This window comes from Camelina sativa, chromosome 4 (assembly GCF_030686135.1).
Source record: "Camelina sativa cultivar CO46 ecotype springtype chromosome 4, ASM3068613v1".
Taxonomy (NCBI): Eukaryota; Viridiplantae; Streptophyta; class Magnoliopsida; order Brassicales; family Brassicaceae; genus Camelina; species Camelina sativa.
The window spans coordinates 22,989,697-23,003,998 of record NC_141883.1 but is presented as its reverse complement, the minus strand read 5'-3'; the positions used below and the strand labels follow the sequence as shown (position 1 = coordinate 23,003,998).

Sequence of the window (14,302 nt, the reverse complement as noted above, 5' to 3'; positions counted from 1 at the left end):
TTTGTGGAACTGATTCGTGCAAACCTCAATTAATTTGGTAAACTACAAATCCAAACGTTTTCTGAGGAACTAATTCATTTTACGGAAAAAAATAACACAACCAAATTGGTTTGATAATTTTAATATATTTTTATGATTGTGGAAATATTCGAATATATAATTCATCGGAAGGGAAAAGAATTCACATGAAATATACATATGAACGAACGTAATCCCAGTTCAGTTAAAATTTATATATGTATTGTATGTTAACTTCTTCACATATTCATTTTTTTTAGAAATTCAACGATTTAAACAGTAAATTAAAAAAAAAGATTGTGAAAAAAATGAACTAAAACAATACAATCATACCTATTTCTTGTCGATAATTACCGCCAAAATTTATTTATATATAAGTTTTATTAACATGTCTTTGATATGAAAACCATCAAGATCCTAATCCGTCATGACTAAGATACCAATAAAAATAAGAACACGATCACCTCACAACATAGAAAGAGCGTCGACCACACCTTTGATATGAAAGTCATCACAGTCCTAAGCTAACCTTTTTTTTTTTCTATAATTAGTCTAGAACAAGGTTACACTACATGATTCCATATTCTGATAATAACCAAAACTCTTCATTCTCCCGTGCCTAGACCACTACATTGATACTTAAGTTTAGAAAATTTAATTACTTAACATTTATATTTATCCTAATTTAGTAAACTTAGATGGATCACATTCTTCTATAAGAAAATGTAAGTTGTAATATTATTTTTATGAGACTCTAATATAATTCTGCATAACCAGTTTTTACTCTCATTGGTTTATAACAGAGATAAAAGAAAAATCATAACTAATTTTGGTCTGATGATTTTTATTTTTTTTTTTTATTATATGGGGAATATGGAATGTCCGAATGAAAAAGAATTCATACGAAGTTTTTAACCATATAAAAAATCGTGGAAAAAAGGATTCAACAAAACCTGCAAACTAATATTTGAGATAACTTGTTGATCTCAATTCAATAAAAATTTCTAAATTTATTGTATACTATTTTCTTCACATATTTATTATTTATAAAATCAACCCAAAAAAAAAATCAACTCTATGATTAAATAGTGAAGTAGATAAATTTTTGTTGAAAAATGATGAACCAAAAAAATAAATGAATGTTTTTAAGATTTTAAATTAAAAAAAACACTTGAAATTTTGGTAGCGTGAAAGATTATCAAGTTTGTTTCTACCTTGTCAAGTGTTTTGCATTTGATGCGAATAGTGCTAGAGCAGAGAGAGTGTACGCAGAACTCTTATAATCACGATATGGGACGATATCTTATATTTGAGAGGGTTCCTCCTCGCCCTCCGGAGTCTTAGATGACAACGCTGCCGTTTCCATAAGTGAAATTTTATAACAACACAAGTTTTTATTGATGATAAAACATGGATGTATACTAATTTCGCAATACAAGTCAACCAGGAGGATAAACGTAAGACAAAACAAATTGAATAAGAAAGAAAAACCAGATGTACTACGATAGAGGCAAAGTGGCAAACATACAAATCTTGATCTTATTTATTCACGAGTGATGATGGAAGAGTTGGTACGAGCTTGAGAGGGACTTTCTTGCCGATGTTCAACGCTCCGTCTTCTTCCATGTCAATGTCATCATTGGGCAAACTCCAATCGAAGAAGTAAAGGAGATTAAGAAGGCCAAGCTCAAGAATGGTGACTCCCAAGGTCATACCGGGACAACTCCTACGACTGGCTCCAAAGGGCAAGAGCTCGTAATGCTGACCCTTGTAGTTAATAGAGGTATCGGAAAACCTCTCCGGATTGAATTCTTCAGGGTTAGTCCAACATTTGGGATCACGTCCTATCGCGTAAGTGTTGATCTTGATATTGGAGTTATTGGGAATGTGATAGCCTTGAATCTCGATGTCAGAAATTGTTTCTCTTGGTAGCAAGAGAGGAGCTGGTGGATGTAACCTGAAAGTTTCTTTGATCACAGGCGTTAAGTACTCAACCTTCTCTAGATCCTCTTCTGTGATTCTCTCTTTGTTGGATCCAAGTTGTTGAGAATCGCATACCCCAATTCACCTCTGTAGTGAATTGCCTACCGCAACTCTGCCCCTACTCCTCGTCTACTTCACAGATCAATAACATAACATAAACATAACACAGAGATTTAACGAGTTCCCCTCATGCAGAGGGTACATCTCGTGTGGGAACCTTCTCCCACAAACATCCACTATCAATCAACCAAGGTTTACACAGTGTTACATATACAAAGCTTAGAGAGTAACTACAAAGAAACCTGAAGAAGAAAACATAGTAGATCTAGCTTTTCTTCTTCTCCTCTTTTTGTCTCTGGTTCAGCTCTCCCCTCCATGTATAACCCTGAAACACCTCCAGAACCCCAAAGAAGCAGCTTCACCTTATGTCCGGCTCTCAGCCCTTCGACCCCAACCAAGCTTCTGCTTCTTTATCATGGTTCTGCGCACAGCTTCAAGCTCTCTGTATGACGCCCTACGCACAGCTTCAAGCTCTCTGTACGACGCCTTGCGCATGCTCTCTGCACTGCGCCCTACGTCTCTGCGTCTGCCCTGCACAGCGCCCTGCGCTGTGCCCTACAGCCGCCACCAACGTACCACCAGCTTCTTTAGTGCGTCTTTGTGATTACTTCATGTTTCTTCAACCCTAGGTTCCCTTATATAGTGAAACCCTAGAGCTTATGTCGGTTTACCCTTGCAGACCACACAACCAAGATCCTGTATGGGCTACACATCAATATGGGCCCAGTTCATGGTTCAGACCAAATAAGCCCATATGAAGCAAACATTTACAACACAAGTGTTGCTCGAATCTATTCTTGGAGTTTCGTCATTACTCTTGGATATCTTATTAGCTCTGTCATCGTCCATATCATTGTGACTATTCCTCCATTCACTCCCGCCAAAACCACATCCTAACATACGTAATTTAGAGTTTTAAAACTTTTAGAGAAAAGAAAAATGAATCAGAAAAAGATGAATAAATGCACTAATCAAAGCAAAATTTATGTCTATATTGTGAGTTAACTTTCTATCCAAACAAATAACTTTATCTCCAAAATATAACTCTAAAATTTTGGAACTAAGTAGAGATTATATGCACTCACCGACATCATTGCTATGAGATGATCGGAAGTGATCTTTAAATAACCAAATTTAGCGGGTCTGTCGATCATATCCAACATGGCCGTGACGAGATCTGAGTGATCTTGAACTTGTTTGGTCTTCAAAATGTCGTCTATCACATGGTGAAAGAAATTGGTAAGTTCTGTAAAGGCTTTGTTCATCCTCGCATGCTGACCGGAGATCCGGTCTACAAGCCAACCGAGACCTGTGGGGAAGAAGTCATTGAATGCCAAGCTGCAAACGTTGGTTTCTGCCTCTACCACCAGCTCTTCAAGTTTGTCCAAAGGCGACTCTAAATATGATACCGGCCGTGTAGGAGAAAAGGGATTTTCTCAAATTCACTAATATTGTGTTAGAGCAGATTCTGATAGTTTCTTGACCAGCAAGTAACCCTCATCCTCTCTGATATACCTGAAAGATTTGTGCTTCTTTGGACTGAAGAGCTCAAGCCCCACGAGATTTTTCATCTCTCGCCATTCCTCACCAGACTGAGTGAAACCAATGTCTTTGAAGTTGTGAGTAAACAACCTGTTGGCGACCAGCTTAGGACGGGTGCAAGTCTCTAAGTCATGAGTCTTGAGAACTTCTTTAGCTGCTTCCTTGGAAGAGAACACGGCCATAGGGACGACACCGAAACGGAGAAGCATAACTGGTCCATGTTCTAAAGAAAGCTTGTGAAGAGAGCTGTGATGCAATCTTCCAATCTGGTGCAAGTTTCCTATGATCGGGAGACCCTTAGGTCCCGAAGGAAGCTTCTTTCCAGAAGCCGAAGGTAAAAGGAATTTGAATATGAACAAAAAGAGAGGCAAGAGAAAGAGGAAACAAAGGAAGATAGACATGGTTCTTGTCTTTTGTTTTCTTAACTGGATTTGTTTTTCTTTGTATTTGGAGTGATGAGCATTATGTTCTTGTTATGAATGAAAGTATGTTCTGTATTATTGATAGATCAACAAAGGTATTTATACAGGGGAGATCCTAAGTATCAGGAATATACGATAAGCCTAAATACTAAGTAGATTACAAGAAGATGCAGCGATCCTTATCTCTATAATGTAGTGATCCTTATCTCTATACCCCCCTCAAGTTGGAGGGGAAAGATCTTGAATCTCCAACTTGGAAAGCAAGTAGTCAAATGTTGAAGCAGGAAGAGCTTCAGTGAGAATATCGGCAGGCTGCTCCTTATTAGTAATGTGATCAGTAGTGATAAGCTTGTCTTGAACAGCATCTCGAACGAAATGACAATCTGATTCAACGTGTTTGGTTCGTTCATGAAAAACGGGGTTAGCGGCAATATACAAGGCCGATTGACTGTCACAAAACATCCGCATCGGTTGAGGATGACTGACATCAAACGTAGACAATAACTGCTTCAGCCACTTAAGTTTTATCAAAGTGAAGGCCAAAGCACGATCTTCCGATTCAGCAGAAGACTGAGACACAGTATCCTGTTTATTTGTCTTCCAAGAAATCGGAGAGGATCCAAGAAGAACAATGTAGGCACTAAGAGAGCGACGAGTTAACGCACAACCATTCCAATCAGCATCACAATAAGCCGTTAGACGAAGATCAGAGTCAGCGCGAAGAAGAATACCTTGACCTGGAGAACCCTTAAGATAGTGAACCGTATGAATGACTGCTTCCCAATGAGCTTGACGAGGCGCCTTCATAAACTGGGACAAAATGTGAACAGCATAACACAACTCGGGTCTGGTGAAAGTCAAGTAAATGAGTCGTCCCACCAAAAGACGATAAGCCTCTGGTTTGTCATAGAAGTGACTATCATCCCAAAGAAGTTTATGATTAACCTCCATAGGAGTAGGCGCAGGTTTGGAGCCAAGGAGACCAGTCTCGGTGATGATATCCAAAGCGTATTTACGTTGCGAAATAAAGATGCCTTCTATATTCCGAGCTACTTCAATGCCAATAATGTACTTGAGTTTCCCTAAGTCCTTCATGTGAAAACACTGACTTAGGTAGTTATTAAACCGCTGAATAGTAGAGATATCATTACCGGAGATGACAAAATCATCCACATAAACTAAGATATGTAGACAAATTTTCCCTTTCATGTAAGAAAAATGAGAGTAATCAGGTCTGCTTTGCTTAAAACCATAAGTCTTTAATGCAGTACTCAACTTAGCGAACCAACATTGAGGCGCCTGCTTAAACCCGTAGATGGCCTTACGCAGTCGACACACCTTAGTAGGATCCGGATTCTCAAAACCCGGAGGGAACTTCATATAAACCTCCTCATGCAAATCACCATGTAAAAACGCATTCTGAACATCCATTTGGTGAACCTCCCATCGTTTGGCAGCCGCAATCTCAAGTAGAACTGGCACAGTTGTAGGCTTAACAACCAGAGCAAACGTATCAGTGTAGTCGAGTCCTTCACGTTGACGATTTCCAAGAGCCACCAAGCAAGATTTGTAGCAAGCAATCTTACCATTGGAATGATGCTTGATCTCATACACCCATTTACTACCAATCGCTGTCTTGCCGGGAGGAAGAGTTGTTTCATCCCATGTGTGTTGCATTGTAAGAGAAGAATACTCATCATCCATAGAGTTATTCCAAACATCGTCCAAAATTGCTTCTTTAAAGCTAGTAGGTTCAACAGCAGAAGTAATCGCAGCCAAGAAAGCTTTGTGTCCTGAGGAAAAATTAGCTTGCGAAAGGTAATTGACGATGGGATAGGGTGTGTTACCTGGGACCGAATGAGGAGAACCAGGATTAGGAGACGATGAAGCGAGAGAGGGGGAAGCTTGTAGATGTGAAGTCTTGACAATGTAGTCTTTAAGTAGAACAGAAGGTTTGCTCACCTGATGACCACGACCGAGTAACTGAGGAAGACTAGGTGATGAAGCATCAGAAGTATCAGATAGCACAGGGGAAACTAAAGTAGGAGAAGATGGAGACTCAACTATCTGTGTATCAGCCGACCGAGGAGAGAGATGTGATGAAGCAACTGGAGTAACAGACTGTTAGGAGAAACCGTAGAGGGAGAAATAGTATCAGGAACTGGTAATGGATCAGGAACAGAGTCAGGAGGAGATAAAGTACTCGGTGAAACAGAGTCTGGTAGAGACTGCAAAGGAGGAACCAGTGTCAACAACTGAGCAGAGGGACGTAAATCGGGTGACCAGTCATCAATAATGCAAGATGGAGGCGACATAGGAGATGATAAATGAGTAGGATGGGAAACACCGGGAAACTGATCTTCAAGAAAAATAACATCACGACTCGTAAAAAATTCCTTCCTCTGAATGTCGTAGAGCCTCCAAGCTTTCTTACCATAAGGATAGCCAACAAAGATACATTTTCTGCTGTGATCACTGAACTTGTCCTTATCACGCGGACGCTTGTGAGAATAACACAGACAACCAAACGTGCGAAGTAAGTCATAAGTAGGAGAAGTCCCATAAAGCATTTCATACAGAGTCTTTCCGTGAAGCAGAGGAGTAGGGGTGCGATTAATCAGATGAGCAGTTGTCAACACACTCTCTCCCCAGAACAGAACAGGAAGTTGAGCTTGAAAGAGAAGGGTCGGGGCAACGTTGAGGATGTGGCAGTGTTTCCGTTCCACTCGGCCATTCTGCTGTGGTGTATCAACGCACGATGTCTGATGTTCAATTCCATGTTGTCGAAAGAAAGAAGAAAGAGCCATAGACTCAGTCCCATTTTCCGTACGAACAGCTTTGACAGGACGGCCAAACTGTTTGTTACTCATTGCACAAAAATTGTGTATTAAATTTTTGACTTCAGACTTGGCTAACATAAGATAAATCCACACAGCTCTGGAGTAGTCATCAACAATAGTTAAGAAATAAGCAGCTCCACAAGAAGAAAGAGTGCGATAGGGTCCCCAAACATCGCAGTGTATTAAACCAAAGGGATTCGAAGCTTTATTAATACTTTCATGAAAAACAGTATGTGTTTGTTTAGCACGAAAACAGATATCACATGAATGTGTATCACCGAAATTAACTTTCAAACTATCAAAAACCGGTAATGTAAAAAGAACTTTGTAGGAAGGATGACCAAGACGACGATGCCATAAAACAGAAGGAGAAATGTTTCCCTTGCTAGATTGATGAGTGTGTGCAACCTTGACACCCTTGAAGTAGTAGACCCCCTCTCGCTCTTCACCGGCGCCAATCAGGGTCCTCGTAAAACGGTCCTGTAAAACACATAGGGTATGAGTGAAAATAGCAATGCAGCCGGTTTGTTTAAGAAGGCGAGACACCGAAATCAAAGTACAAGTGAAGTTGGGAACATAGAGAACATTGGACAAAGAATAGTCCCTATTCAATTATAAGGTTCCTATTTTTGTAGCACGAGAAGCAGTATCATCGGGAAAAGTAACCGCAGAAGGAACTATATCAAGAGTATTACGCAACAAAGACAAATAACTTGTCATGTGATGCAAAGCACCAGTGTCTATAATAACATCAGTAAGATCTGTTTTATCAGACAATCTCTCCGTAGAGAGTTGACTCTGTTGATTCTGAAGCAACGTGATGAGTGCGGAGATTTGATCAGTAGGGACAAGAGAGAGTGCATTGTTAACAGTGGCAGATGCTGCATTCACACGACCACGACCGCGACCACCAGAGGAGTATGACCGACCTCCACCGCGACCGAGAGTGCTCTGTCCCGCAATGGAGGAAGATCGTTGTTGTTCAAAGAACCAATCAGGGTAACCATGGAGAAGAAAGCATTTTGAAGCTTCATGACCCTTATGTTTGCAGTGACTGCAAAGACGATTCGGGTCACGACTTCGAGAGGTAACATCAGCAACTGTAGGAGAAGCAGAGAGAGGAGCAAGCTCTGTTTTGACGGAGAAGCCAACAGCATCGTGCTTGAATTCAGAAGCACGCATGTTGTTTAGATGTTGTTCAGCACGAATAACTCGCGAGTAAACAATATTCAAGTCGGGTAGCGGGTCTTCATCAATGATCTGAGACCGAATAATGCTGAAGCGAGACTCATCAAGTCCAAAGAGAAACTTGTGAACCCGTCTGTCTTCACGTTCCTTGTCAAGTTCAGGACTAGCAGCGCAGGTGCAGAGAGTAGTAGAGATAAAGGTATGTAACTCTTCCCAGAGTTTGGAGAGGCGACCATAGAACTCAAGAACAGATTGACCATTCTGTTTGCAGTTGTTAATCTCATCCTCCAAGAGATGTTTCCGTCGTTTGAGAGATTCCCAGAGTTTGAAAGCCTCGGGAACATGAGCAACAGTAGACCGAACTTGCGGATCAATATCAGTGCGTATCCAACCCACAATCATATAATTGGTAGAAATTCATCTAGCAAGATCAGGGTTAGAGGTCGGTTTGGGGATCGAACCATCAATAAACCCTATCTTCTGCTTAGCTTGAAGAGAATTCCAAAGCTCGGTTGCTCATTCAGAATAATTATCATCACGAAGTAAAACTGGTGTGATAAGGGAACCCGGATTATCAGATGGATGTAAAGTATATGGAGTCTCCAAAGAGGGTTGTTCCATAAGAGTAGACGTAGATGTAGGAGTAGTAGACATAATAGTAATAGTAGTTAAAAAAATATGTAGTATGTAGAGAAGCGGAAGCAAGAAAGAACTAATATCAAAGCGAAAAAATTTGTAGATCAAAGATCGTTTTTAAGCTCTGATACCATGTTATGAATGAAAGTATGTTCTGTATTATTGATAGATCGACAGAAGTATTTGTACAGGAGAGATCCTAAGTATCAGGAATATACGATAAGCCTAAATACTAAGTAGATTACAACAAGATACAGTGATCCTTATCTCTATAATGTAGTGATCCTTATCTCTATAGTTCTCATTGAGGCAATATATAGGCTGCATGTGGGTTAGGCTTTTCTGATAATTAATAATTCAAGTTTTTGCCTAATTTAACTTATTAGAGGAATTTGATTTAAATTTAAGGCAACTCTTTCCAGACACATCATGTTCTGTGTTTAATTGGTGGAGAAGGAGAAGACACCCACACAAAAAAAAAAATAAAAAAAAAGACTAAGTTAGATGTATGAAGTTTTCTCTCTAACCTAATCGGCAATCAACAAATCTACAATTAGGTTTGTTAATTATCAGTAAATTGTATGGCAATCATGAAATATGCGGAGGGTGTTACCACACATTAGGGCCAGTGACATAAGCTCACTACGGTCTCATTTTGATTTAATTCCATTAATTGTCTGTACACGTCAGTCATTTTAGGTTTAGTTGAATATGCTTGGAGATAGCCTAAAATGATCTCTAATCGTATATCTCTATTTTTTTTCTAAAAAAGAATAACTCTAAAATTTAGTGTAAAAAAGTAGAAATGAGAATAAAGTTGCTCTATATTTTTATTTATTTTTTAGGATTTGGTTTAGAAATTTGGAGTTGATCAGGTTTTTTTGTAGATAGTGGAGTTTGTGGTATAAAATATATATGTTAATCTTAATCTGAAATATTTTTTTTTCATATATAACACCTCACATATTTCAAATGTTCTACTTGTTAAGAAGCTTCCTCCGGAATAACTACGAAGGTTTAAAAAAGAACATTTCACATATAACTACGGATTCTTATTTCTTAAGTTATATATAACCTTCAACAACCTCTCTATTTTCTTCATTATAGACGGAGGACCACAGGAAAAATCCAAACTATTATTTAGAACCTGAGGACACTTTTCTAATTGAACCAATGCAACTAAACCATTGGTACTTTGAATGTTATCTCAACTTGGAACATGGTTTAATTTATTTAAAGACCACTTCAATGAAAAAAAAGGAAAAATAAAAAAAAGATAACATATTTTAAAATTATATATTAAGATAAGTTCTATTGAGGATATATAAAAACATCATGAACACGAATATATACAGTACTTAAATTCACAATGCATAAGCCAGCCAGGATATGGCAAACGTAATGAAAAACTAAATCGATTACAGAAAGAGGGTAAACGTATAAATCTTTATCTTATATATTAATGCATTTGTTTACGAGAGATGAAGAGTTGGTACGAGCCTAAGAGGAACTTTCTTGGCGATGTTTAATGCTCCAACTTCTTCCATGTCAATGTCTGCAATTGCCATTCCATCTGGCACACTCCAATTGAAGAAATAAAGAAGGTTAAGAAGGCCGAGCTCTAGAATGGTGATTCCCAAGGCCATCCCGGGACAGCTCCTACGACCAGCTCCAAAGGGCAAGAGTTCAAAATGCTGACCCTTGTAGTTGATAGACGTATTTAAAAACCTCTCAGGGAAGAATTCGTTGGGGCTAGTCCAACATTTGGGATCACGTCCTATCGTGTAAGTGTTGATCTCAATCATGGTGTTTTTGGGGATGTTGTAGCCTTGAATCGTGATGTCGGACATTGTTAACCTTGGGAGTAAGAGAGGAGCAGGTGGGTGTAATCTGAATGTTTCCTCTATCACCATCTTTAGGTAATGAACTTTCTCTAGATCTTCTTCTGTGATTCTCTCTTTGTTGGACCCGAGTGTTGCTCGAATCTCTTCTTGGAGTTTCTTCATCACTCTTGGATGTCTGGTTAGCTCTGTCATTGTCCATATCATCGTGATCACTCCTGTGTTCACTCCCGCTAAAAACACATCCTAAATAAACAACATACGTTAGAGTTTCATGATTTTTGTTTGAAAATAGAATTTAGATCAGTTAGATTTGTAATTTTCTCCCTAAGCTATAACATTGCTTTTCAAATGACTTCCAATATAAAACTAGTTAAGAATCCATTCAAACTTACCGACATGACTCCTTTGAGATGATCGGAAGTGATCTTGAAAGAGCCCTCAATGGTGGGTTTATTGATCAAATTCAACATGGCGCTGATGAGGTCTGAGTGATCATGGTAATTTTCAGTCTTTAAATGATCATCAATCAAATGCTGAAACAAATCGCTGAGTTTGGAAAAGACTTTTTTCATCCTCGAATGCTGACCAGAGAGCCGGTCTATGAGCCATCCGAGACCCATGGGGAAGAAGTCAGTGAATGCCAAGGTTCCTACGTTGGTCTCTGACTCTATCACCAGCTCCTCGGCTCTCTCCATATCAATGAAATCGCACTCACGGAAGTTCTTCCCAAAGGCAAGTCTAAATATAATACTGGCGGTGAAGGAGAAAAGGGGTTTTCCCAAATCCACTAGGGTTTGTGTTTGAGCAGAGTTTGAAATTTTCTTGACCAGCAAGTCACTCTCTTCCTCTCTGATAGACCTAAAAGACTTTTGCTTTTTTGGACTAAAGAGCTCGATCCCCACGAGCTTTTTCATCTCTCGCCAGTCCTCGCCATACTGAGTGAAACCAATGTCTTTGAAGTTGTAAGAAAATAAACGGGTCCCGACCATCTTAGGTCGGGTACAAGTCTCTAGGTCATGAATCTTGAGAACTTCTTTTGCTGCTTCCTTTGAAGAGAACACGGCCACAGGGACGACCACGAAACGGAGAAGCATCACTGGTCCATGTTTTAAAGACAGCTTGTGAAGAGAACTGTGAAGCAATCTTCCAACTTGGTGCAAGTTTCCTATGATTGGAAGACCCGTAGGTCCCGGAGGAAGCTTCCTTTTCGAGGGTAAAAGCTTTTTAACGTTGATCAAAAAGAGAGGGAAAAGGAAGAGGATTCATAGGAAGATTGACATTAGTCCTGTCTTTTGTTTTGGCTAAGTAACTACTGTATATGTCTTTTTCTTACTTTGTATTTGGGAGTGAAGAGCATTTTGTTCTCAAAGAGACATCATAATTTATATGGAGCAATGCATGTGGTTAGGTTACGTTTTTGTACTCTCTGAGTCTCTATCGAGGATATCATGATCTTGTGTAATTGTGTTAAATGTGATTATGGGTGGAGATGAAGAAGCCCCAAAAACAAAGGTTAGACATAGAGCTCTCTCTTTAACCAAACCGACAACAATAATGTGGCAATCAACAGATCTAAGCCTTCTGGTTTTTTTTATTTATTTGTGAATTCGCCTACATCACCAATGACCAAACTAATTAGGTTTAATAATTATTGAAATATTTGAAATATCCAACGTACGAAAAAAATTGACTAATATACACACACGAAAATAATAATTCATGAATACAAATCCTGAGTGGATTGATCTTCGGTGGAGTTTTATATATAAAAATAAATAAAAAAAATTAAGGGGTCTTTTGAATCAAGGATTCAAACGAACTAATTGAGAGCTAAGTTGATTAGAAGATGATCCCTGATACCCCCTTTTCCGTATCTTCACTAATTTTTTTTTGGGTCGTTTGATGCTCCAAAAAAAAAAACTTAAGACAGAGGAAAACAGAGAACAGAAGCTAAGAGCATGGACAGCGGCGTATATTTCCTGCGTCCTTCATAATAAAACGATTTAATTTAAATCGAAATGAGAGATTATGCGAAGGAACGTTCCTTCAAAAGGGACGTTTATTTGTCCGTCCTTCGTTACACGTGGCATGCTCTGTCGTCGAGAGAAAGTTCTCGAATTCTCTCTTCTATCTCGACGCCGTCTCCGTCTTCGTCTTGTGATTGTCCCGTCTCCGTCTTCTTCTTCTTCTTCCTCTCTTTCACAGCAGCTGCAGCTTTGAGTAACTCAGGTATTGATTGAATCTCTCTCTCTTTCCTTCACCATGAATGCTTCTTCAATATTCGCGTTTAGAGTACGTAGATAGAGTTTTATGGTTTTTCTCTGTTTTTTTTATTAATCCTGGGAAAATTTTAAGTGAACGGATGCCAATTTTTGGTTAAGCAGAATCGTTGATTCGAATTTCACTGTTGTTGCGAATTTGGTATTGGATACAATCCAATTCGGATTAATTTTGACCTACGGGTTTGTGGGTTTTGTGTTCTGATATGTTTGAGCTCAACCCTGATTGAAAAAATGTGTTCTGGCATAGTTTTGGGCTTGTTGAAGGTTTGGCTGTTCATGATGCTGTATTGTTAGGGAACTTTTTTGGTTCCATCACTGTTGAGCATATTGGTCAGCCTAAATTCGATTTGATGATGCTTCAGGTTTGATTTTGGTTTTTTTTTCTAGTTTCTTGAATTGCATGCTGTGAGAGATGATCCATTAGAACAGTGGGACGAACTTGGACTCTTGGAGTCGATGATAGTTATGTATATTAGGCCTGAATGTCTACTCTTGTTTACAGAAGTGGTAGTGATACTTATTGTACATCATAGTCCCAGTAAGTAAGAACCAGGACAAAGTCTGTGTTAGTGTTTCTCTTAATTGCAGTTGCATCTTGCAGACCAAACCTAGAGTCGGTGAATTAGAAGCTGAAAGAGAGATACTTACGTAATGCTAGGAATAGGCCTTGAACTGACGTATTTTACAATTGATGGCGAAAACAGGACACGGTGTTTGATCCGATAGCTCTAACATGTGGTCACATATATTGCTTCATGTGTGCTTGCTCTGCTGCATCAGTAAACGTAATTGATGGCTTGAAAACCGCAGAGTTAACTGAAAAATGCCCGCTTTGCCGTGCATTTGGATGAGCTCAATATCTTACTTAAGCGAAGGTAAATGCATATATGCAACCAAGTCTTCATTGTTTCATGCTCTTAATCCCTGTTTCTTTTCTTAGAGTGTAGATCACCAATCGCAAGTTATATAGGAATGAATGTTTGAATTCAATTATTGTTGTTGAGCAGCCATTGTAGGAGACATTGCACCTTCTTGTGGGATCTCTAAAGAAGAGGAAAACCGAAGAGAAAGTGAAGCACTTGAACACATGTGCAAACTCTTGGGTGGAGGAGAAAGAGGTCTGTTCTTTTATATATCTTCCTTCTATCTTCTTGTGGCTCATTTGCATAAACACTTATCACTTCTACCATTGTATATGTCATTTTCAACTTTTTGTAACTTTGTTTCAATACATGAAATCAAGATTATACGGGACCAATCCATTTGTGTCAATACATGAAATCAAGATTAATATATTTGAGGGACCAAAATTTGTCCTACACCAATGCTCATATCAAACTTAAGAAACTCTGAAAATAAGATTAATATATTTGAGGGACCAAAAATTGTCCTACACCAATGCACATGCTCTAAGGATTAAGACAGAGTACCCAATTATTTATTTTATCATGATATAGAAAACCTTGCGGAATCAATTTCTTTAAGGT

The 14,302-nt window shown here is 38.9% G+C and overlaps 2 protein-coding genes and 1 pseudogene across 3 annotated transcripts; all 3 read right to left on the bottom strand.

Annotated features, from left to right (window-relative positions):
* Positions 1–1,392: 1,392 nt before the first annotated feature.
* On the bottom strand, positions 1,393–4,004 carry LOC104781185 (cytochrome P450 71B31-like; annotated as a pseudogene). Its single transcript, XR_015596181.1, has 3 exons — positions 3,147–4,004; positions 2,842–2,954; positions 1,393–2,059 (listed from the first exon to the last, which is right to left on the bottom strand). The product of XR_015596181.1 is annotated as a cytochrome P450 71B31-like (transcript).
* A 3,043-nt stretch (positions 4,005–7,047) lies between these two features.
* On the bottom strand, positions 7,048–8,864 carry LOC147946107 (uncharacterized). Its single transcript, XM_087509098.1, has one exon. It carries the CDS (start codon positions 8,453–8,455, stop codon positions 7,478–7,480), a length of 978 nt encoding a protein of 325 aa, XP_087365224.1. The 5' UTR covers positions 8,456–8,864; the 3' UTR covers positions 7,048–7,477.
* Positions 8,865–9,973: 1,109 nt separating this feature from the next.
* On the bottom strand, positions 9,974–12,101 carry LOC104781184 (cytochrome P450 71B21-like). Its single transcript, XM_010505785.2, has 2 exons — positions 10,926–12,101; positions 9,974–10,776 (listed from the first exon to the last, which is right to left on the bottom strand). Exons 1-2 carry the CDS (start codon positions 11,625–11,627, stop codon positions 10,162–10,164), a joined length of 1,317 nt encoding a protein of 438 aa, XP_010504087.1. The 5' UTR covers positions 11,628–12,101; the 3' UTR covers positions 9,974–10,161.
* Between the last annotated feature and the right edge of the window lie 2,201 nt (positions 12,102–14,302).